This window comes from Lepidochelys olivacea (genome assembly GCF_965140295.1).
Source record: "Lepidochelys olivacea isolate rLepOli2 genome assembly, chromosome: 11".
NCBI lineage: Eukaryota > Metazoa > Chordata > Testudines > Cheloniidae > Lepidochelys > Lepidochelys olivacea.
The window spans coordinates 66370514-66395296 of NC_140421.1; the positions used below are offsets into that span (position 1 = coordinate 66370514).

A 24783-nucleotide genomic window follows, 5' to 3' on the forward strand; every position below is an offset into this window, starting at 1 on the left:
CACTGTCCTGCTGGTAATAGCTTATCTAAAGTGATCATCAGGTGGGCCATTTCCAGCACAAATCCAGGTTTTCTCACCCTCCACCCCCCCACACAAATTCACTCTCCTGCTGGTGATAGCCCATCCAAAGTGACAACTCTTTACACAATGTGCATGACAATCAAGTTGGGCTATTTCCTGCACAAATCCAGGTTTTCTCACATCCCCCCACCCCCAGACACACACAAACTCACTCTCCTGCTGGTAATAGCTCATCCAAACTGACCACTCTTCAAGTTTAAATCCAAGTTAAACCAGAACATCTGGGAGGGGGGGGGTAGGAAAAAACAAGAGGAAACAGGCTACCTTGCATAATGACTTAGCCACTCCAAGTCTCTATTTAAGCCTAAATTAATAGTATCCAATTTGCAAATGAATTCCAATTCAGCAGTTTCTCGCTGGAGTCTGGATTTGAAGTTTTTTTGTTTTAAGATAGCGACCTTCATGTCTGTGATTGCGTGACCAGAGAGATTGAAGTGTTCTCCGACTGGTTTATGAATGTTATAATTCTTGACATCTGATTTGTGTCCATTTATTCTTTTACGTAGAGACTGTCCAGTTTGACCAATGTATATGGCAGAGGGGCATTGCTGGCACATGATGGCATATATCACATTGGTGGATGTGCAGGTGAACGAAACCTGTCATCACCATGTGTATCTTATGTGCAGCAAAAAAAAAAAAAAATCTGAATTTCTGCACACACATCTATCGTCTGCCGCGAATTATCACCTGAAAGCAACATCGGGGCACTGGCTTGTCAGCCCTAGCTAATGCTCTGTTACTCCTGGATGTACACTCTGCACAAAGGATGACTGAATCATATGAGATAGAAAGGAAATATTAGGACAGTTCTTCTATTCCCCAGGAGGACTGATGCTGGATTTGTCTCTTGTTCTAGTCCTAAATGAAAGGAGTGACTCTTAAAGGAACCCTGTGTTATTAAGTGGTATTCACCCTTCAAGGCAGCAAATCCCACTTCAGATCTGGTCTAATTACAAGGCTCAAGACTGATACTTCTTTGTGTTTTGTCCAGGATAGTTTTAGATCTCTCAAACATTTGGGCTTAATATTAGGCTGAATGGTTTCAAAGTTTTCCCAGAAACATTTTGCACTCAACAATGATTCAGTTACCAGTAGAACAGTACTAAACCAATAAGTCGGACAAAACTTTTCTCTGCATGTTATCAGCTGCCATCTTATTCAGCCTCTTCAAACTGTAGATGCTCCTTTCAAATCCCTGACAATTTTGCAAAGATCAAGCTTGCTCAATCAACCTGCTGCTTTTGCAAATCGGAAGAAATTCTTTATTGCCCTGACCTGAACCACCACCCTAAAAGGTGCTCAGGCCTTTATTCCTATAGAATAAATTATCAGAGTGAACACCAAATGGTTCATGTTTTTATGAAGCTGCAAAAACATAATGATGGGCCAATGCTGATGATGCTGGAGATTAATGTGTACTTCCTGCCCAGGATAATTCTCTAGTGTTTTTCAAAGTGATAGAGATCCAAAAGCCCATTCTCTTTATCTCCATCCTGTTTCATCATTTTTTTTCCAAAATATCTTCTAAAAATTATACCTACATTTGTATACAACAATCACATTTTAGATCGGGGTGGGCAAACTACGGCCCGCAGGCCAGATCCGGCCCATCAGGACTTTGGATCTGGTCTTTGGGCCAAAAAGTTTGCCCACCCCTGTTTTAGATGGTTCACTACCTGATTTTTAAATGCGAACATCCATTAAAAAGAATCGTTCTTCAATATTAATTGAAATGGTTAATGTTATGGAAGTATCTACGGGGCACCACTGGTTCCGGGGATGGGGCAGTAGACTGAAACTCAGAAGACTTCAATTGTATTTCTGACTCCGCCACCGACCAACTGTATGATCTTGGGCAAATCACTTCATCTCCCACCCTTTGGTTGCCTTGCCTATTTCGTACCCGACACTGCAAACACTTACGGACATGCTTAACATTACTGTTGTGAGTATTCCTATTGGAGTTAACAGGACTAGTAACAATAGTTAAGTTAAAGCACATGGATAAGTAATTGCAGGATCAAGACCTAAGACCGTTAGCTCTTTCTCTGTGTTTGAATAGCGCCTAACATGGTTGGGGCCTCTAAAATGTTTGTATAACAAGAAAAAAAAATGTAATACCACTAATATAAGTTACAAAGATAAGGAATGACACAATGTAGTATTAACATCTGAATGCAATATACGTATCTTTTTTCAAGTTTGCATATATCTTAACACAGAATTAAATTGTTTGTCCCTTCTTTTGCTGATACGTGAGCAAAAGTACACAACAAAGATACAGCTTTTTTCAGTTTCTCGGTCACAAACTTCTCTGGGTCATCCAGTATATTAATCATTAATCCTTTGCATATCTCAAATTTCTATCGGCTTGCTGTTCCTATCCTCCTTAGTTCTTCAGACTGATTGCTCTGGTTTGGGGGCCTGTTTCTGAAAACACTTCTATATGTGGGCAACTTCACTGAAGTTACTCACATGTGAAGTTCCAGGATCCTAAAGTCTTCATCATTTACCAAGGACTTTCTGAAATATCAGCAGTGATTCAGTCCCTTTAATATAAAATTTCACAAAATATTGATCTATTTCTGCTGAAAAACACTTTTTATTATGGCCAAAAAATGGTGATGTTTGTATTTTCCTCTGACATTTTCTGGTAGTGTTTGTATTTTCCATATAAATCCACTGACATGACTCTACACTGCAATAAAACAATCTGACAATGGATGCAGGCTTCCATCTCTGGATAGGGTAGGGAATTCCATGTTCTGATAGCTTTTGCGAGTTCAAAACCTCCTGAACTTTGAGATTACATGAAAGGGTGAAAAGCTACTCCTGACAGCTAATATGGGTGTACTTTCCAGCTCCCCAACCATTTAATACTGTGTTCAACCTAAGCCTCCAAGCAATCAAAGCCTGTGCAACAAATGAGAAACTGTTCTATGAAGTGAAAAGCACCCCAGCGCACATATGCGGCTGGGTTCACCCTGGACCATTTATTTTTGATTGTCTTCTTACACATGGTCTCCAAGCTCTAACAACCTTGAAGCAATGTTGAACTGTTATTGTATGAGGTATGGGGCTCCCTGTTTTTTCCTGCTCATCTATTTCTTGCTTGAGTTTTTATTTTGTGGCAAGACAGGAGGGAGGGTGGCTGCTTCCTTGAAAAGAAAGGATTCAGCAGCATCCTAGCCAGCCTATTGAACCCAATCGGCGGTTGACACGGTGTGACCCTTTCAAAGCACTCTTTATGGCAATACTCAGTGTGGGAGAGAAAAGAGAAAGCTTCTTGTCTCCAAAAGGTTCATAGAGTCATATATTTCAAGGCCAGAAGGAGCCATTAAGAGGATCTGGTCTGATCTCCTGCATAACATAGGCCATATATTTCATCCCAGTGATTTCTGCATCTAGCTCAAGAACTTGTTCTTACTCAGGCACCATATTACACCATCTTGCAGTTGGCCCAAAAAGTTCTCTCCCCCCTGAACCTCAAATGGCCAAGAATAGCCAGTCACAACACATACAATTATTTTGAACACATGCCTCTTACTAGATTGCAGGCATACAGCCAGATCCTTGCCACTTCCCCACTGCCAGCTCAGGCAGGGGCAAGCAGCCAGGAAGCCACCATAATTGAGCATTCCCTTGTGCAGGATATAGCCGGCATAACCCTAACTCTCACCACAGAGTAGGGATTGGTCCAGGATCAGCTATAGCCAGCGCTGGGATAATTGGAGCTGGCATTGCTGGAGCACCGTGCATTCCAGTAACCCTCAGCTGTTAGACCAGCAACTAGGTGCTGTTCCAGTTGGCACATCTGAAAGCAGCCAGGAGGTTACTCTAAATTATGGTGGGGCCCAAGGTGGGGTTTCTAACAATATGTGAAGACTGATGAGATGGTGGTGCTAAAAAATGTGTGCTTTCTGCACGCGGGACTGGGCTTATTCAGCATTCAAGCCACATTCACAAGCTTAGAGATCAAAGGGAGAGCCATGAGACTGGGGAAACACAAAGGAGGACCGCAGTCCGACAGTCTAAGAGAGCACAAAGCACAAGTGTAACATTTCTGGCTGGCAAAGGCACAAATCCAGGAAATGTCACTTAAAGGGTGAAGTAATTTAATGAATCTGATCTCTTGGAAGTGCACTAGCAGATGCTTACAATGAACTGTACGGATGCCATGATGTGGCTGCCTTCATGCAAATTCCTGGCCTAATTTCAGTGTAGCTATGATCATGTTGTCTGCCACACCGGTACAGTGGTCTTAATCCAGTTTCTAACAGACATGCCACTCTATCAGCACTAATTAGCACCCAATTGGTAACCTTCTCAGAGAGGTCTAGGAAAGAAAGGAGTGAGAGTGAAAGAGATTAACTCATCCAAATATTCCTCGATGTTAGCCCTCTAAGGAACTTTGGTGGGGCTATAGTTTTCAGTGCTGTCAAACAAACACCTTTTCAGGACCACTACATTCACTTCACATTTATTGCTTTAGAGATTGTAATTGTGAAACTGGGTTTCTAACAGTGGGAAGCTCAGTGTCCGAGAGTCAAAACATGGTGAGCCAGCAGCATTATCGTTTTTCAGTTGCTCACACCCGCATGCTCTGTAATTGCCTATAAATCTCATCAGAGGCAAGCTGGGCCAGATCCTCAGCTAGTGTAAATTGATGTAGCTCCACTGACAGCACTGAATGCAGAGTGACACCAGTTGGGAATCTGGCCCACCATATCACATTCGTTCTGTGTATACACCCGCAAACCCATAACAAACAAAACGTATGCATTGAGCAGAAGTACTTACTGCAGTTCTCAGGCTTTTTGTTTCGGTGGATCACTGTCTTTTGATTGGGCGTGCTGAAGAGGCTGGTCCAGTTGATGGTGTGATAGTAACACAGGTTGGTATTGTCAGTGATGTAGATGTTGCCAGCACTGATCTGCTTCAGGGACTGGAACTGTAGAGAGGTAATTGCCTGTTGCTTGAGGATGAGTAAGGAAAGGCCGCTGCAGGAGCAAACATAAGCAGTGAATAGCCCTGGAATGTGTGATTTATCCCATGCATGAAGTGACAATGGCACGTCTTACCTAAAAGGAGTATTAATAAAGGACAACTCAAGAAGGGAGTTTAGTTTCAAGTGCTTCCAATGCCACATACACACAGCATGGTTCAAAGATTCATAGCAGGTCAGTATAGTTACGCGGCTGTAAAGCAGTGAATGAGCATGTGTGTAAGAGACACACTGAGTGTAAGAGACCACAAAGCAGCCTTGCTGACTTGTCTAGTGGAGCGGGACTGTGCTATCAGGGGTATGATACTATAAGCTGTGATTCTCCTGCTCCCGCCCTGACTGGAGGTTTACAGATGTTACTGGCCTCTGTGGCACATAATACAGTTTCACCCACTCTCGCTGTTTTGAGTTCAAGTGCTATGCTGACAACTGCAGAAAAGAAGGAAGGTTTCCAAAAAAAGATGGGGGGAGTAATACTGGGAGCAGCTATAAATGAAAGAGAATGATGCGGTCCCACATAATGTGCAAAAGTCCTCTCTCAGGAGTCACATTAATGCCAGCTATAGTAATATGAGAAGAAATGATTATTTTCAAGAACATTCCTCCAGAATGCTTTCAAGCATTTGGGTTTGTTTTTTTTTTCTTGTATCAAAGTATCTGGTTATCTCCCTTCATCATAGGAAGAGTACGAGTTCCCTGTGCAACATGGAGAGGCTGATGTACATTATTTTACAGTTGAAAATGAGTGAAGCCAGAAATCAGGGTATTCTCTAGATTACTTCATGTATTTTAATGATTGTAATTGTTTTCCAGATGCTCTAAATGAAAATTGCTACTTCAAAACTGAATCCGGGGCTGTAATTCAATCTCAAGGTTTCCCTGCTATTCATAATCTGCTTGGGCTGTCTATGATATCAGGATTTCCTAACATTTCATTCCACCGGAGCCAGGGGTTGCTGTATGTATCATATAGATGTATTGTCTCACTCCCCCATTATGTCTTACTACATTTGCTCCCTCCAACAGCTACCTCTCCACATCAGTTTTCATACCGAACCGACACTTGACACAGGGGAACTGGCAAACTATTGCAGGTGCCATATTTTGCAACGCTGCCGGGGGCAGCTCAGTGATCATCCCTGTTGTTCTCTTCTACTGCCTTTTAGGAAACAATATGCACCCTATCACGAGTGCACTGTGAGAGAGGCAAAAGGCATCTGAGTCAACACAGTCAAGTGTGATATTCCTTTACAACAGAACACGGTATCTGTCATAAATCATAATCTTCAGAACTACTGCTACTGTTTCATGAGTCAAAGGTCTGGAGCATGAGGAGCAAGACTGGGCACACTGCACGTTCTATCGTTCATGGTATTGTGGGGCTGGGGAGTGGATTACTGTGGCAGGAAACTGGGAAGCAATGATTTTTAAAGCAACATAATTAACAGGGTCAATAGCGTTTGCGCAGTTTAAAGCTGTTAGTCCAGTGTTAGTGAATACATTGGTAATTGAGACATATGCTTAGTGATTATGCAGTTGGTCCTCATGAAGGACTTTACATTCTATGCTATGCTTAGATATTTTTAAGGTCAGGCTTGACAGAGCCCTGGCTGGGATGATTTAGTTGGGGATTAGGTCCTGCTTTGAGCAGGGGGTTGGACCAGATGACCTCCTGAGGTCCCTTTCAACCCTGATATTCTATGATTCTATGACATGATAGTCGTTGAAGGGCAAGAGCACAGTATAAATTATAACACAAATAGAGAAAAGCACATCTTACCTATATAGGGCTCTTCCACCTATAGTAACCAAGTTGGAAAACACACGGAAATCTGTCATGTTTTGGGGCCATGACTGAATATTCAAGAAACCTGAAGGAGATAAAATCAGATATGTTAGCAAGTGTCTCATCATCTAAACCACAGAAACTGCTTTATGACATACTTGAATTATGAAAGAATGATAAAAGGATAGCATGGGTCTGAGAAGCAGAAATAGGTGGGTAATGAATGATGCAGGATACTGTCTATGAATGTCAGTCACTATAGAATAGACTCCTCCAGAAGAGCAAAGATTTGTAAATATGTTGTTTTAGAAAACTCAGAACTAGTCCACTCCCAGAGACCAGAGATGGGAGAAGTCTTGTAATGTATGAGCAAATTCAACACTTCTTAGGTTTCCCAGCTTTTTTCTAGCAAAAGTCAGCAGACAAAATCAAGATATGCATGAGCTGAGGAACACACGTGTGAAAAACCCACATGTTAGTTGAGTTCATTTTGCTATAGCTAAATCTAATAAAATATCCCAGTTTTGAAACAGTTCTGAGAATTTGGATTTGAGGCATTGTAGTCCAGTCTCCTCTCTGCCACATGTGGCATTGTGATGTTCCAGGACAGGCAGTGACATAAATATGAATCGCTGGGGTGATATAAATATGAATCACGGGGATGGGGAGGAGTGACAGAAACACATATCATTGCGGCACGGATGCCCTCCCTAGCAGCACATGCATAGCAGGAAGACCATGAATCACACAGTCCCCAGGTGCCTGGCATCATGATGACCCTCATTTAACAAGGAACTTAAGCATGTGAATAGTCCTACTGACATCAATGGGACTTAAAGCTGTGACCTTCAATGGGACTATTTGGGTGCTTAATGTTTGCTAGTTATGTACCTTTCTGAGTTGTTGCCTATATTACCTAAGACACTTCATTATTTAGGGTGAGATCCAGAACTCACTTGCACATTGGTAACTCTGCTGACCAATTGGGGTTGCTAGTGGATGTAAGTTAGGGCACAATTTGTCCCTGATTTTTGAGTGGTAAAACATTCAGGGGCATGTACTATAAGGTCATTTAAAAACGGCAAGAGCTTGCTTAAACTCCTCCCCATGATAACCATCCCACAGTGGGTAGAGCTTGTCTATGTGGTTGTTGCTTGTCCTTAATTATATATAAATCACTGGAAACAGCAGTCAATGGAGAACACAGAGCTGTGGTATTTCACTTCACGGCCCGGTGAGCTGAAACTGGAGCAAACATGGTGGAAGTTCATGAAGCACTCTATGGAGTTCGAACCATACTAGTCCCATTAAGTGTCACAAACCAATGGGACTCACAAACTAAACTCCCCCACAGCAATGAATTAAAGATATATATTTAAGTCAGAGCAGTAGGACGGAAACTTTTCCTTACAGCAACCACTTTTTCCCTATCAGGAGCCCCCCCAAAGTCCTCCTCCCATCTTGCTTGTATCTAACCAGGATCGCCTTCTTGCAAGAAGGTCCTGACCTCCTGACACCTGTTTGTATGCCCTAGGTTCAGAACCCCAGAGTTAGACGACATTCTGCATTAATAGGAACAAAGAATATGTACTTGTAAGCAACAACTGATACTGAAGAGGTTAAGCATTAAAGGTTTATCCAACTTGCGGCATAGTCAGTTAAAAATATGTATCCTTTAAATATAAACAAATGGCAAATACAAAATAAGTAAAGAGCCCTAATTATGTAGGATCACAAATGTGAGTTACCTGTTATCTCTCTGACTGTTTGGAAGATATTTAATTTCTCTGGGTCCATTGCTGCAATTGTGTGATAGGGGTCCCTGGAAGATTAGAAGGACATATTATAATGTTCTTAATATAAAATGAGCAGGCTTATGAAAGTACATTATATAGTAGCAGTATTCGGAATATCAGCACCTTGCTTTTAGGTAGCAAGTACACCAAGTCATTTTTCAATTCATTAACTTCCTGAGCCTTGAGTGTTTCCCCAGAAGTCCTGAGCCCAACATCTTTCAGTTCAGCTTGATGGAAGGTTCAGCTTCATCACCTTTAAAACATTTTGGGAAATATCTATGCTCATGAAAATCAAACCGCAAAGGGTTGATTATCAAAAAGTCCTGAGCTCCCGTCTTCTCTGGAAATCAGGCTTTCTCCAAGGTGTTTCAAGTTTGCCACCCCAAAATTGAGGTGCTCAAAAGAAATTTAAAAGTTTTAGCCAGAATATGCTAGTGCAGACAATGCTGGAGTTGTCTTATTTCATGACCCTTTGCCTATCACAGCATATAAAAGAAAGTAAGAGAACATTCTCCTGAAAGGTACCCCCTTAATGTAAACTTTATTACACTGTGACCCCTCCATAGAAGAATACTTATATGAAAATGCTGATCTGAAAAAAGGACAAGGAAAGGTTCTTGTGTAATACCGTGCTATGGAATGTTTGCATTCTTTAAAAAAAAGAAAAATACATCCCTGGGATGGAAGGCAATCTCAGAAAAGGTGAAGAATGCATTCCCAACGTCTCATTATTTGCCTTTCCAAGAGACGTCACTCTTGGGATTGGTATACAAGGGTAATCAAACATGCTGCCTTTACAGGCAAACCCTCAGGATTAAGTGCAGTGACAGAGTAATGGGGGTTACTTCTAACCTTTACAGAGAGCATTTCCAGGTGAACAGGAGTGAAATGAGCTCTGGAACGTAACCTAAAGCCCAGTGGACCACAGAAATATTGTACCCTTAATTTTACCAAATTGGAGCTCTCGTAAAAAAAGATGGCAGGTTTTGAGGATTCAGCATAGAAATACAATTTTTCTTTTGAAATCCATTAATTTTAAAAAAGCTCTCTTTGCTAAACATGAGACTACGGGATAAAACATCCCCATCCCAATATCAGTGAGTATTTTAGGACAAAAAAAGTTCACACCAATAAAGAAGTGAAGCCAATGTATCTTATATAACCATTTTCTCTTCTTACAAAACTGTAGGATAATACATTCTTCCCCAGCTATTCCAATTATATTTTATCATTAGGCCACTTATTTTTATTGCCATTGCACGTAAAAATCACGGAAGATGCATTTTCTGTGCATGCTGATGTTAGCTCAATCTTACCTGAGCTTTCTCTCCAAACACAGGAGATTAAGAACCTGATCCAAAGGCCACTGAAGTCAATGACAGTCCTCTGATTGACTTTAAGAGGCTTTGAATCAGGCCATAAATGAATACCTCTCATGCACCAGTGCCTTTATTAAACTAAACTGTCCTATTATGGGACTTGTAGAGAACAAGTGAGCCGCAGTTCACTAACTTCATACTGCAAGGGCCAACTTCCTGTTGATAGCTTCCTTCATTTAGCACCTTCTATGTGTGATCATAAGAACACGCAAAGAATTTTGGGTCCCAGCTAGTCTCATATGTATTTTAATCCTCGCTTCTTGAAACATGGTAACAAAGCAGTCCTGGAAATACCATATCACCAGCATTGCTGGTGGGGATACATTCTGCACATTTAGTGCTCTAAAAACTTTTTGCGCAAACTGCTCTGGGTTATCTTTTTCTATGAATTTCCATTCCTGAATTCCAACCCCTGTCTCTGCGGTTAGGTATTAAAAATGATTTAGAGTGAGCTTATGGAAATGATTTCAGTGACTTTTTTTCTCAAGGCATACTATTTTTTAAAACTACAAAGCTTCCAGACCATCCATCACAGCCAGTACCACCTCTGGACGATAAAGGTATCTCATTCTGTATTTCAGCCAATGCTTTCTCAGTCTCAGATTGCCAGATTGTACACACATGCATTAATGAAGTTCACTTCACTCATACACTTAGGGAGAAGCCGTGTATTAACACTGACAAAGACTACGCGCATTATCCAAAGCCTATTGAAGTTAATGGAAAGGTAACATCCATTGACGTCAATGGGCTATTCACTAGACCCTATTTATCTTAACAGGTCTTGTAAACTAACAAATGAATCAAAAGAGTGGAGATGCAATATTTTTACAAAGCTGCTCTAGAAAAGGGAAGGGTAGTATACTATATGTATCTATTAATCAAAGAGCCAATACTATTTAAATAGTTAACAGTCAACTCCCCACCCAGTGAGGGTAAAATACAAACAAGCATCTTGTACTTCATTAGGCAAAGTATTTAAAAAAACACACACATGCACACATGCTTTTAATGACCTCTGCAATTAAAATGATTCTCCCCCACTGTAAAAACTCCTCTTAATTCCCCGTTCCCCACAGACTGTTAATTCCTACGACTTGAAATATGAGAGAGTATACATTTCTAAAGAGAATAGGCTAGAATTCATCATGAATGTATGCACTCATGGAAACAACTTCCTTATTTAAAATGATGAGCGGCAAATATGTATTTGATTATTATTGCAATACACTGTCAATTTATTTAACGTACGTTTGGTTTAATTCTATTTTGCAAGTTGTTTCTGCTCTTGTAACTTCTTTTCTGTAAATATACTTTGTAAAATTTAATAAATTTAAACAAACAAACAAAAGCCCCCGCACTATAATGTTATTTTAATTCATTCTCTGAGCTCTTCTTTTTTCAAAAATGATGCATATTTCTCCAGCCTGTTCTTTTCAAGATCTGTGGCCTATTTCCAATGTAATGCTCAAGATTAAGTCCACTGTGCTGCTTAAGACTGGTATTAGTCTTTTCATGCAGGACACTGATTAGAGCATGGTATGGTTTCAACATGAATGTCACAAGCTTATATTCCACTGTTCCAACACAGCAATATATTTTAGCTTTTGTGCTTGTCTTTTATTTCTAGTCCATAATTTAGATCCTTTTTCAGAGAATATGATTTTATTCCATGGTCATTTTTGCCCCAACTTCTTGCTTGATGCTACAGAGATTCATGAGCACAATTCAGCTCATAGTTCTGTTCTACATTTTTGCAGCTAATACCCTAAAAATACTCAAAATTACATTTCACTTAATGCATTGGCTAAAGCACACAATATGTTCAGACTCCCTTACATTTTTCTTGTGCCTTTCTTGTGTTTTCTAACCTTCTTTCTGTCATGTGAGTTTAACAAATTTATCGCAGCCTCCTTGGTTGGCCATTTGTACATATTAGAAAGTGTGAGGTGTGACCACTGACTCCTGGGTGACCCTCTTCAGTGATTCCCCAAGTCTGCCGCAGCACTTCTTTGAATTGCTTACACCTGGTTCTTTGTCCATTTCTATGCTTTATCCCATGCTACATTAACCTTTCATGCTGTAGTCCCTGCTGTGAGAGATAAGACCATCTATACAGTCAAACTCTAACTTCCCTGTTTTATCACCATCAAGCTCTAGGGTCCAGATCCAACTCCCATGGAGTCTTTACACTGACCTCAGTGTGCTCTGGATCATGCTGTAGGTGATGGTGCACTACAATTGGCCCCTATAACAAATTCAAATATTATGGAATCAGACTTCTTTCGCCTCATCCCTAAGGGCAGTCTGAAAGATACATCCTGATATAGGCCATTATGATTTTCCTACATACCAGAACACACAGGACGACTATGGAAAAATCCACCACTATTAGTCATGTCAAAATTTGGTTTCAGATCCTTTGTTGTAGTGTTGTTAACCATGCTTTCCCCATGCGGCGGCAAAGTTGCAAGCATCGATTTGGCATGGGAACGGTAATTAGATCTCAGCTCTCAACATCTGATGCTGAAAACTTTAAGGAGCCTACAGATCGGATGTAAAGATTTAAAAGCTATGTAGTGGCAGAGATAATTGAATAGTCTTTGTTGTTACCACACAGCAAAGAAAGAAATTACACTCATAACAGCAAAGTACTTGTAGTCATAACAGCAACATTTCCACATACTTGACTGTGCTAATCTATCTGCTGGATTTTGTTCTTTATGATGAGTACTGTTATACCTCACCAAAGTGGCTCCTTAATTCATCTTGGCTGATGACTGATGCTCACGTGAGGGCTGAATTAAAAAGGAGAGCTAATCATATGTTGTCCTACCAAAGATAATCCTTTCAGGATGGAAGGAAGACTGTGTGAGAAAACTGCTAGCTACCATCACCTATATCTAAAACACAGAATTTCTTTCCCCAGGAGGCCTTTCATTTGGGAAATGATGCCCATTCATACAAGATAACATCATTAGTGCTAACTGTTGACTTTAATGGTGACCAAATGAGGCACCAAAACATAATCTAAAGTGCTGATTAAGCCTTTGGTATACCTTCCTTAAGCAAGATATAACCAACTCAAACCTTGGTTCTTATAACTCTCTCTCTAAAGTTGTCTCCGAACCTTTGATAATGCTTGGAAGGATTCAAGGTACAGATATGTCTGAACCGAAACACAGGAGATACAACCCGCTTGAGCATTGTGGGTATTTGCAATACAAACGTGAATGCACATTTCACAGCCATATCTTGTCTTATGTTCAAAGTCTAGGGGGCGGATCTTCAGCTGCTGTGCATTCTCATAGGCAAGGGAGTTATGGCCATTTAAATCAATTAAGGTTCTTCCCTCAGATCTGGATCCACATTTTGCAGATTAGGCCCATTTTTAGTTCAAGATAAGAAAATCAGTGGAAGTGAACTGTTCTCTCCCCACAATCCCTGACCAGCTGTCACTCCAATCCAGCAGCCAGGGTCTCCTAAACTGAACATATGACCCAATTGTTTTTCCTTTTCCCAGCACAAACTTTCTTTCTTATCCTTTGTTTCATAAAAGCTGAATGTGAGAATCAAGCTGGCTGTACCAGCACTTCAAAAAGTGAGCAGAAAACCAATTTATCTCAGGGCTTCTCTTTAGTCATGCATTCCTACAACCATACAAATCAGAAGTGTCCACAGCTAGTTCTGTCCCGCAGCCAGACCTGTAACATACTGTGCAAAAATGTGTTAGTGCTCACCCATGAATCCCGGTGACAAGAAAGATCAGGTTCCCGTTGATCTTGGTACAGTTTATGAACTTGTCAATGTTGTTGGAGTCAACGGTTTGAGCGGACGTCAAACTCCCTGTGCCGATGCCATCACATGCTGCCGAAACAAGAACCCCATGAAAACAACTCGCAAGAAGATTAAATGAATCAATAAATGTTTGCTCCTTATTCACCTGAGCTTTCATTTCCTCCGGGGATGGGCAGAATGGTTCTGGTAAAACAAGCATCAATTTGAGCCATTGCCCGCCCCTCAACATGAACATGAGGACAAACTTCCCAAGGAGTGAAAAATATCGCTGAGTACTTGTGATATAGACTTTTAGGCAGGAAGTGCCAATGGCATCTTCATTCCCTTTCACCATCCAACTGACATTCCAACTGGGCCTGGAAAGACTCTTGCCTCGTTAGCATCATTGCTTGGCTGTTGTATCTTTCATAAGGGGGCAACAGTGCTAGAAACTTCCCTTCAGGGTCCTTATGGCCAGTTAATTCCAACCTTGCATGCTCTGGGGTATACATTGCCCATAGGAACATCCAGTTCCCTAGATTACACAATAAAACAACATATCAATCTACCTGCCTAACTAGGCTCTAACAGTGACAGCTATCAGCAAAGCATCTGAGCCCCTCCCAGGTGTTTAAATGACAATCAGTTATTTCTCTCCTTCTGCCCAACAGGTCAGAGTAAGCACTTGAATGGAAAATGGTGTGTACATGCACATGTGCCTATGTGGGAAAGAGGTGTCTGTTGCAGGAAAGCTATGTTGTGGAGATGAATTTTGCATTCAATTTTGAACATGGTAAGGCTAGTTGTATTGATCAGCATAAGGCAGAAATCCTTGCATTTATCTGTTTCATGATGCCCTGTGTGGGGTAGCTGTTTGCTGATTGGACCAGATTTTATGTAGCTGTCTGGTGAGCTAGCTGGCATCTCCCCTGTTATGACACAGGTTTGTGGTAAGGAAAATTGGCAGTATTTTGTTCCCATTGCTGTTGAAACCTCCATATAGCAAGAAGAAGCCTCAAGACTCCCATAGACACAGAGCTGCTGGGACAGCAAAATGACTCAGGTTTCCATCTGGAAGCTTCCTGGTGAGGCAGAGGAGGGATTTAGATATTTCATCAATGCTACTGGAGGGAAGGGAGAGGGTCTCTTGTCTCTCAAAGCCATTCAGAGAGGAGGCAGGAGAACCTCAGGTCTCTGCTTTGAGAGAGCAGAAACCCAGCAGTTGTACGAGCAGTTTGCTGGGACATCCCACAAAGATGACGATAAAGGTAGTGAAGAATCAGGGCTTTGGAAATGGTCCTGAAAGGTTCCAACAGATACGCTTTCAAACCAGTGAACATTAACAAATTCCAACCACCACCAATAACAAAAACCTACAGGTCTATTCCACTCAAATGGCCAAAAACTATCCCTACTTTTCCCAAAGAAGAAATGAGCCTTTTGACAATATTTCCATGGTCCAGCGATAACCCTGCACTACATTATCTTTTGGAATACTCTTCTCATGGCAGCCATTGTAGTTCTATGCTCTGTGGATGCCCAAAGGCACTTAGTACTGGATATCCTAGAACTTATTCATGAATACACTTAATTTAAAAGTAATACCCTGCTTTGCTCTACGAGAGTGCAGAGTAAATTCAAGCAAGGCTATAATAAATGATAACCTACCTTTAGGACAAATGTCAGTGCAGGGTTTGCACATCTTTATACCATTTTCTTCAACCTCCATCTTGGAGCTGGGACAGGCACGTACACAAGAGCTGGAATCTACCACAAAGTTATCTGAAAGGAATAGTGCAGTGCTCAGAAACAAGCCAGTATATTAAGTAATATTGGAGGATGATTTGGGGGGTTCTGAAAATCAATATGAGTTAATTATGGCCTTGAATATTTTAATGACGGGTAAGATTTTCAGGCGCTCCTAAGTGAGTTAAGTACTTAGGAGCTTAAGTCCCACTGAAAGTTATAGAGACCAATTCTCCTCGGTGCCCATGTCACCTCTGAAAATAGGATGTAGGCACCTACATGACGCAAACCTTTATGACAATTTTACCCAATATGATTTTGAAAAATGTTTTGAAAATATTGTCATCCCTTTTGAATCCAACTGCTGAAAATACAGCAACGGGCAGATATCTGTCTGAAGGACTTCAACAGAAGTCACATACATGCCTACAATACCCATGTGTCCTGTATATAGGGCCTTGAGAAGAAACATACTGTGGAAAGAAAAACTAATGAAGAATTGTTGATTTTAAATACCTGAAACTACCAAGAGAGAGTGAGTTATCTTAGACTTTTTTGGGGAAAATATCCTATATGCCAGCTATCTTTTGTTTCCATAGACTGCAAGTATATTGGGTACCATTAACATAATGGAGCTATTGCTGAAATCAAAGGCATTGCTCCTAGAGTATGCTACTACTCAATGTAAGTAACAGTGGAAGAATTTAGTACTTGATATTAAGAGTCACAGTTTTTAATTGTTACCACAATGATCATGGTTTTCCCCATTGCAATTATACGGAATACCACAGTAGCGGTAAATTCTACAGTGTGATAACTGCTATGATTTTAATGGTGGCCAATAAACTTGTGTAACCCACACACCTTCTGGGTGTGGTGTTCTGTCCCATCTAATGGCACTGGGCGTGTGGGGGGGGGGAGAGAGGGGGAGAGAGAAATACAAGTCTGCTCTAGAGCTTTAGCTAACAGCCAGTTGGCTTTTAGCTCATGCGGTAGAGGCTCATGCACTAAGCTCCAGAGGTCCCAGGTTTGCTGACGACCGGGGTCTGTTGCCATTACACTTGCACTTAATTTTATGCCATGATTAGAGCTGTGCAGAATATGTGCAAAAATCCTCAAGCCAACTGCAAATCAGCCTGGGGCTGAGGGTGAGGGCTTTCTGCAAACATGGGTAGATGAAACTGAATGGCTATATCATGTGTCAACCCAGCATGAAACCAGCCGTCATCCCTATAGGCCAAGAAGAAGGCCTTCCAGTTACCGGTGGAATGACACTAATCTCCACCTATTCTATAGAGGGGTCTTTACACTATGCCGATCATTTTAGTATCCCTGGACTTTCCAGCAGTTCATTAAGCAATGTGACTAGTATCTGTGTCATGGTTCTTCTCTCATCCTCTCCCCAGGGGAAGAAGTGTGTGCAGGGCAGTGTGTGTGTTTTGTTTGGATTTTTGTTATGCGTGCATGTGCTCTCTCTCACACACACACACAACTACATGGTTATGTGAGAGAAGGCAATGTTAAAGAAAGGTGCCTGTCACTAAGAGAAAAAGATGAAGAGATTTGTGTTGATTCTTGGTTCCGGTAGGCACCTGAAGGCACCAAAGGTAAAGTAGTTGGATCTTAGGTACATCTGGTTGAATGAATCCTTTAGAATAATATTAATTGAAACTGCCAGAATATGATCCTTAAAACAATTAACTGCAAATGTGTGTGTCCAGCTCTAGTCCTGGGGTTTCAATGGAGGGAAGATGTTTCTAGAGTGGAATAGGAGGACCCCCTATGGGAGTGATGCTTGGTGGTCTCCCCTGTTAATTTCAGCATTCTTTTACAGTTTTATTTCCTTTAAGAAACAGACAGCTTACTTCCATCATAATGAAGATTTTAGACTGGCATACATTTTACATTTGTTTGTATCATCAAAGGGTGCACAGTAACAAGATGGGGGAAAAAACTCAGATACCCTGGCCATGGGCCCAGAATAGGAACTGGAATAGAACAGGACAGGACAGGATAGAATGCCCTTGTCAAAATATGACAGTGCTTTTCCTAATGCTTTAAGGATTGTATTCAGAATTTGTACTGTATAAAGTATCGTTATAGTTAGAGATAACCCCAAACTGGAATAGTGGATTATTAAACTCTTGAATTTAAGGAAAAGGAGGGTTACAAAATTAGTGACTCATTTCTAAATTTGGGGAAGAAAGGTCAGAACTAACTAGTCTTCATCTTTTTGGGGGAAAGAGAATATCTGAATATACTCCTAGTTAACTAACATCTAGCATGCATATAATTTATATAAACAAGTTATTTTACTGAAACGAGAATTTCTACCTTTGTAAAACCTTTTTCATTTAGTACAGATTTTCTGTTTTACTCAATAAAGGATACTTCCTAAGGTTACCAAAGCCCAAATAAGAACATAAACATAACAAGCGTTAGTCATAAAAACTGAAAGCCACTTAAGTCCCCCACCCCGCCCCTTGGGCCCTAGTACAGGGCATTTTTATAACAGCATCCCAAAATGTCACTCTCTTTGATTAACATATAACTTCAAGGTATGACTGCCAAAGAGCATACCTGGAGCTATTACACAATTTACTTAGCTTTAAACTTAACATTGCCTAGCAATGGTTTCTTAATAGTGTTGTCCTCATGCAGAGTTGCACAGCTTGCACTTCAATGACAGTGTGAAAAAGGCAGCAGTCACGTAACTTACGTGGGCACTTTTTGACACAAAAAGCTCCGTAGGTGTATTTGGCATTGTGGTTGTGCTCCAGCTGGAAGGTGGTAGGATTGTAGACAAAAGTCTGGGGGCACTGAGTGACACATGCTCCGCTGTCGTTGAAATTCATGCAGGCCTGAAACACAAGAAAGCAAGGTTTCAGAGGGGTAGCCGTGTTAGTCTGTATCAGCAAAAAGAATGAGGGAGGACTTGTGGCACCTTAGAGACTAACATATTTATTTGGGCATAAGCTTTCATGGGCTAAAACCCACTTCATCAGATGCATAGAGTGGAAAATACAGTAGGAAGATATATATATATACATATATATATATAGAGAGAGAGAGAACATGAAAAGATGGGGATTGCCATACCAACCCTAACGAGACAAATCAATTAAGATGGGTTATTATAAGCAGGAGAAAAAAAAAACTTTTGTAGTGATCATCAGGATGGCCCATTTCAAACAGTTGACAAGAAGGTGTGAGTAACAGTAGGGGAGATAATTAGCATGGGGAAATAGCTTTCAGTTTGTGTAATGACCCATCCACTCCTAGTCTTTATTCAAGCCTAATTTGATGGTTCCAGTTTGCAAATTAATTGCAGTTCTGCAGTTTCTCACTGGAGTCTGTTTTTGAAGTTTTTGGTTGAAGAATTGCCACTTTTAGGTCTGTGATTCACCATGGCACCTCTGCCATGTACATTGGCCAAACCAGACTCTCGGCAAAAGAATAAATGGACACAAATCAGACGTCAAGAATTAAAACATTCAAAAGCCAGTTGGAGAATACTTCAACCTCCCTGGACACTCAGTTCCAAACTCCTCGTTCTTTTTACAAGAAAGCAAGTTGATCATGTCATACCTCCTTTTGAATTGACTTACTTCAGAGCAGAACCTTGACTATCCATTATCTACAAAGGCATTGTTGCAATTACAGTGGATGGGACAGATTGTTTTTTCCTTGTCTGCGTTTAACCACTTAAGTTTCTTCTTAAGATATTATTAAAGATATTATTATTAAAACATGTATATGTCCAAAGCCCTGAGCAATCCATTTTGAACCCATATGAACATTTTCAGTTTAAATGTAACTTGATGCCAATACATCTTCTAAAAGGGAAGCCTTATTTTCTTCATTATTCTTCTTACTATTAGCAATCAACTAATGGCAAACTTGACAGGCAGTTCCAAATCTGACAACAGCATACAGCTACTTAAGCTGCTCATATCCTGGCTGAACACACACTAACGATCTGCGCTGTAGAGGGCCAACCTTCTGATCTCTCATGGCACAGTTCAACAGAGGGACTGAAACTCCCAATTAGACAGCAATGAGGATAAGCATTTCCTTTGAGCTAGCACAGGAGGGGGTCATTTTCCTAAGTGGCAAGTGTAACCAGGTCAGTTAATTCACACACTGGGAAGGGAAAATAGGATTCAATATTCAGGCTCGACCATACATTACTGAGAGAGGACAAGGCCCTGACACATGAGGAGTCAAGTGTGTGGATAAAAAGGATAGATGAACCTAGGGAAAAAATAAATTGAATATGCAAGACTTGTACCTAGATATGTGAGAAAACACTGATTTCTCCATTCTCTACCATTCTGTATCTTGCCTATTGTATCGGTCACAGTTGATAAGAAACGCAGACAGCAAAACTCTCAAATTAGAAAAATCCTGTCTGGTTTCAAGTTTTACATGAAAGGTTTATGCAAATAATTTGGGCCAGTGGAGGTCACCCCAATTCTGCCCCAGGATCCTCCTTGTACGGTTGGCAATAGGATTGTGCCTCCCCACGTAACTTTATATATCTTCCGGCAGCCTGATGGCCTCAAAAACCTCTTTGGCCTTGGTATACAGCGTTCTGGTCAGCAAATAGCCAGCTGGTTCCTCTCTCTGTCCTGCTTCTTCAAAGAGCTAGCAAGAAGGGTCACAGCCCCCATACCCAGGGAGGAACTTCAGAGCACTCCTCTCACATTCAGAAGCAGGAGGACTGGGCAAGGCTCTTCTGGCTCTGCTGCCTCGTCTCAAAGCCCTTACCTCAGTCCAGGGCCTGAGTTGCCTCAGAAGGCATCACAGAGGTGGGATGAGGATGGGGCCAGTTGGGCCAAACCTGAAGATTTCAGGAAGGGAGAAGGTGGTAATACCTTTCCCCCAGAAGACTAGAAGGGGATATATAAGTGCTGTTGAAGGGAGAGGGCCCACCTGGGAGAGTCAGGATGAAATCGTCAGACTTGTATGGAGTTCTTTGGTTCCCATGATCCTCTTGAGTTGACAGACTATCTCAGAGGTGGGCAAACTACAGCCCGCGGGCCACATCCAGCTCGTGGGAGCTTCCTGCCCAGCCCCTGAGCTCCCAGCTGGGGAGGCTAGCCCCTGGCCCCACCCCTGCTATCCCTCCTCCCCTGCAGCCACGCCGCCGTGCCATCAGTGCTCTGGCCTGCCGCTCCTGCTGGGCAGCGTGGGCGGCGTGGCTGGCTCCGGCTAGGCGGTGGGGCTGCGAGCTCTTATTGCTCTGAGTGGCATGGTAAGGGGGCGGGCAGTGAGGGGGGGGCGCAGGTCGTATAAGGGGCAGGGAGTTCCGGGGGGGGGCAGTCAGGGGACAGGGAATGGGGGGGTTGGATAGGCATGGGAGTCCCGGGGGGCCTGTCAGGGGTCGGGGGTGTGGACAGGGGTCGGGGCAGTCAGGGGAAAGGCAGCAGGGGGGGTTGGATAGGAGTGGGGTCCCGGGGGGGGGGGTTAGGGTCGGGGGGGATCTCAGGTGACAGGGAGCAGAGGGGGTTTGGAAGCATCAGGGGTTCTGAGGGGGGCAGTCAGGGGGCGGGAAGTGGGAGGGGGCAGATAGGGGGCGGGGGCCAGGCCACTTGGGGAGGCACAGCCTTTCCTACCCGGCCCTCCATAGAGTTTCACAACCCCGATGTGGCCCTCGAGCCAAAAAGTTTGCCCTTCCCTGGCCTATCTAAACCGAACCTGCCATTTTTGGTTCATCAGAATCATGTATTTGAAAATAGGCTGTAATTTTACAACTCTAGGATTAATTCACCAGAATCAGTGCATTTGATTTAGTTAATTCCCAATAAAGGTAAGTTCTATGGTTGGATCAGGCCCTAAAAGGAGAATCATGTCTCCACTCCAGATTTATTTTCACCCCAGGTCTGAGAACATCATTAAACCTGTGTGTGTGTAAATACCATGAAACAGCTATGCCACAGGATGGCTATTGGCTTGCTTTCAAAGGTGAATGCACAGATTAATGAACGCCAGTGGGCCGAGGAGTATGGGAGAACTTTTCCCAGCAACATTAAGAACATTTTTACAACAGGATATTATTACAGGCTTCGAGAGGCTGCCATAATGTGCCAAAGGGTTTCTTAATGCACCCTGAGCTGTACTTTTGTTTACTAATAAAGACTAATTTACTTTGTTTCCTCAGCACATTTTCCACATCCACTGTTGTCTTAGCAAGTACGTCATCACCAGCATGACCATCCTCTGGTGATGACCTTAGTAAATGCATAATCAGAATCAGGCACACCGATGATACATTACTCAAAGAGATGACACTTTCCAGGAAGAATCTATTAAAAACCAATCTAGAAGACTCAGGAAGTTTTAATTTATTGCTGTAAAACTTTGTGTACACTCATCACTGTTTCACTAACATATGCAGAACTTACCGCACTTGTTTCTAAATGTGCCCAAGACGCATATGAAAGCAAAGCAAACAACAAAATGCATAGGGAAAAGTCAAGGTGCAGATCTCAATTAAAAAGGAAATAGCTACATTTTCTCCAAGATGTTGATCCAGTGTCCCTGCATGTCCCCCACTACAGCCCCAAAGGGTACCACTTCTAGCCCATCACATGTTAGGAAGGAAATGAGTAGTTCTCAAAGCTGTTGAACACTAAGGCTTTGATTCTCATTTATACTAAGTGCTCCTGGCATCCCTCTGGGGCCCTTTGTATTTTCACACTGGAGCAGCACAAAAGTGCTAACATGATTTTTAGCACAGGCATTTCCATAATTGCTACAGAGAAGCTCCAGAAAAATATGAAGTGTTCAATGGCCCGTAGAAATCACATTTTCTCCTGTGCGCTGTGGTGTTACAGAGATAAGACTGTAACAAATACATGGCCTCCTAACACTTCAGGAAGGATAGGTGTGTGGTTAAAGGGATAGATCGGGACTCAGAAGATATGGGATCAAGTCATAGCTCTGCCACTGACTTCTGAAGTGGCCTTGTGCAAGTTACTTCACAAGTCCCCCAGCTGTAAAATGGGTAATAATACTTTATCTCATAGTTTGTCTAGTTAGACTGTCGGGGAGAGGGACTGTCTCTTACTGGGTCTGATGGAAAGCCCACTGAAGTCAACGTAAGGGCTTCCACAGACTTCCTGTTAACTTTGAACGATGCCCACTATGTGTATTTTCAATACTGTGTTAAGTAGGACCCCGGTCGCAGATGGCAGCTTTAGTCGCTCGCTGCTGTAATACAAATAACAATAATGTGATGGCTGTCACTATGCTGCACTCCAAGGCCAAACAGAATTTCACAGTGGAGACAGGGACAGAACTAGACCTGTACACTGCAAAGCACAGGCCCTTACCACTAGAGCTAAAGGAGAAGATCTGTGTGCCTGTGACACAGTTGAATAGTTCTGCTTCCATCCAAGAGAGGCAAATGTACACATACATTCTAGCCAGTCCATTACTATCTATTGGGCTATAAAATGAAATATACAAGATTAGCACAGCTTATGCCATGCACAATCGTCTTTCCTTATGCTATCTGACAGAGATTTTCAAATAGGTCTAAGAGTTCAGCTTCCATTTCCTCTGAAAACCTCACCCTCTATGCTCGTATATTAGCATAGGTTAGTTCAGAACCTAACCTGAAATTACTAGGGAAAATTTAGGTGTGTACCCAGCTTCCACTGAAGATATGAACAGACTGTGTGTCTTTGTGGGGTAGTGTGATGAAGGTACATGAATCTCTTTCCTCCATAATAGAAGAAAAGGCTGCTTTCTGAGTTATACAACTAATTGACTGCATCTCGAAAGAATTTGGCCATACTGAGAATGTCTGAGAAAATTAAGCTCCTGGTTCAGTTTTAACCCTTTTTCTTTTTGAAAGGGTGTATTGTGTGCCTTTGGATTTTAGTGAATAGGAAACAATTTTTCTTCTCTTTCTTCTAAGACGCACACCCCAGTTGAACAGGTGAATTAGTTTAAACACAGTCTGGGAAGCATAAAAAAACATTTTAACTTAGAAGCCAAACTGTATTGTCAAACTTCAGACAAAAAAAACAAAAGCAAAATACATTATGTGTGTGTGTGTGTTATATATATAAACCCTTCAGCCCAAAATGTAATGGCAAACTCCTATAAAAATTCCCCACCATCTATAAGAGATAATTTTAGAAAAGTGAAAGATAAAAATCACATAGATTAGCATATAAATGGTTCCCAATCTGTATTTGTAAATCTCATAAATCTTTTAATGAGTAATGTAAGATGATAAATAATGTAAATGTAATGGGAAAAATATGAAATGATAAAATGTGCAGCTAAAAGCTTGAAACGTAGAGGTAATTCAATTAAAGGTGACAAAAAATCATGAATTTTATGGATTAAAGGATAAACACTTGCACCGTGGCCGGTGGGATGAGGGAAATTAGGTAACTCCCAAACATACAAAGCAATCAGTGTCTTTAGGTCCGGAACAGCCTCCAGCGCATTCCCGATGGCAGCAGTCACTGACGTACGGCCCGTAGCAACGTCCATCGCATTGCTCTGCACACACTGTCTTTGTCACTGGAAAGGACAGAGGAATCAGCTGTCAAGAGAGAGCCATTTGAACTGGACAGGGATATTGAAAAAAAAAAAACAAATCAACAAAGACAATGGAGTATTAAGAAGAAAACATCTGATTCTCTATAATAACCTCTAGCCCAGGGGTTACTCATGTCCTGTGTAATATCCCATCTACAAAGGAACATGAAAATGCCCAGGCGGTAAGACAGGTATGTCTGGATTTATGAGGATTTGTTCTCTTAACCTAGGGAAGTCAGCGTAAATCCTGAATCTCTAATTTTCAGGGAGTTAGCAAAGGTTGATGTCTGGCTAGGAAAAAGCCTATTGTGATATGAATCGCTTTTAATGCGGTTTTCCGTAAAGAATGACAGGGGTATGCAACAATATTCAGAAACTCAGAGTTAGTTCAGCAAAATCATAGGGCCACATTTTGCCCCCAACAAGCACCCATGTAGTCAATGCGGTTGAATGGGTCTATCAGAGCAGCATATAGGTCATGTACTGTAACATACCATATCAATTTTCTACATTTTTTGGGGGAAATGCTACACTCTAGCCTAAATTTCAGACAGAAAGGACTACATTCAGCCCTGTTGTAAGCCTTTAATGGCATTACCCTCATCTATGCCAGGGCTGAATTTGATCTAATGTGTCAGGAACCAACTG

General features: G+C 41.7%; 1 protein-coding gene across 1 annotated transcript in view; it reads right to left on the reverse strand.

Annotated features, from left to right (window-relative positions):
• The window catches only part of ERBB4 (erb-b2 receptor tyrosine kinase 4), a 976023-nt gene that overhangs the window by 214430 nt on the left and 736810 nt on the right, over positions 1 to 24783 (reverse strand). Inside the window, exons 6-12 of the mRNA XM_084642839.1 lie at positions 23999 to 24117; positions 18293 to 18434; positions 15496 to 15609; positions 13791 to 13917; positions 8624 to 8697; positions 6870 to 6960; positions 4885 to 5084 (exon numbers count right to left, since the gene is read on the reverse strand). Coding sequence (XP_084498965.1) covers positions 4885 to 5084; positions 6870 to 6960; positions 8624 to 8697; positions 13791 to 13917; positions 15496 to 15609; positions 18293 to 18434; positions 23999 to 24117 — 867 coding nt within the window. The remainder of the gene's footprint in view (positions 1 to 4884; positions 5085 to 6869; positions 6961 to 8623; positions 8698 to 13790; positions 13918 to 15495; positions 15610 to 18292; positions 18435 to 23998; positions 24118 to 24783) is intronic.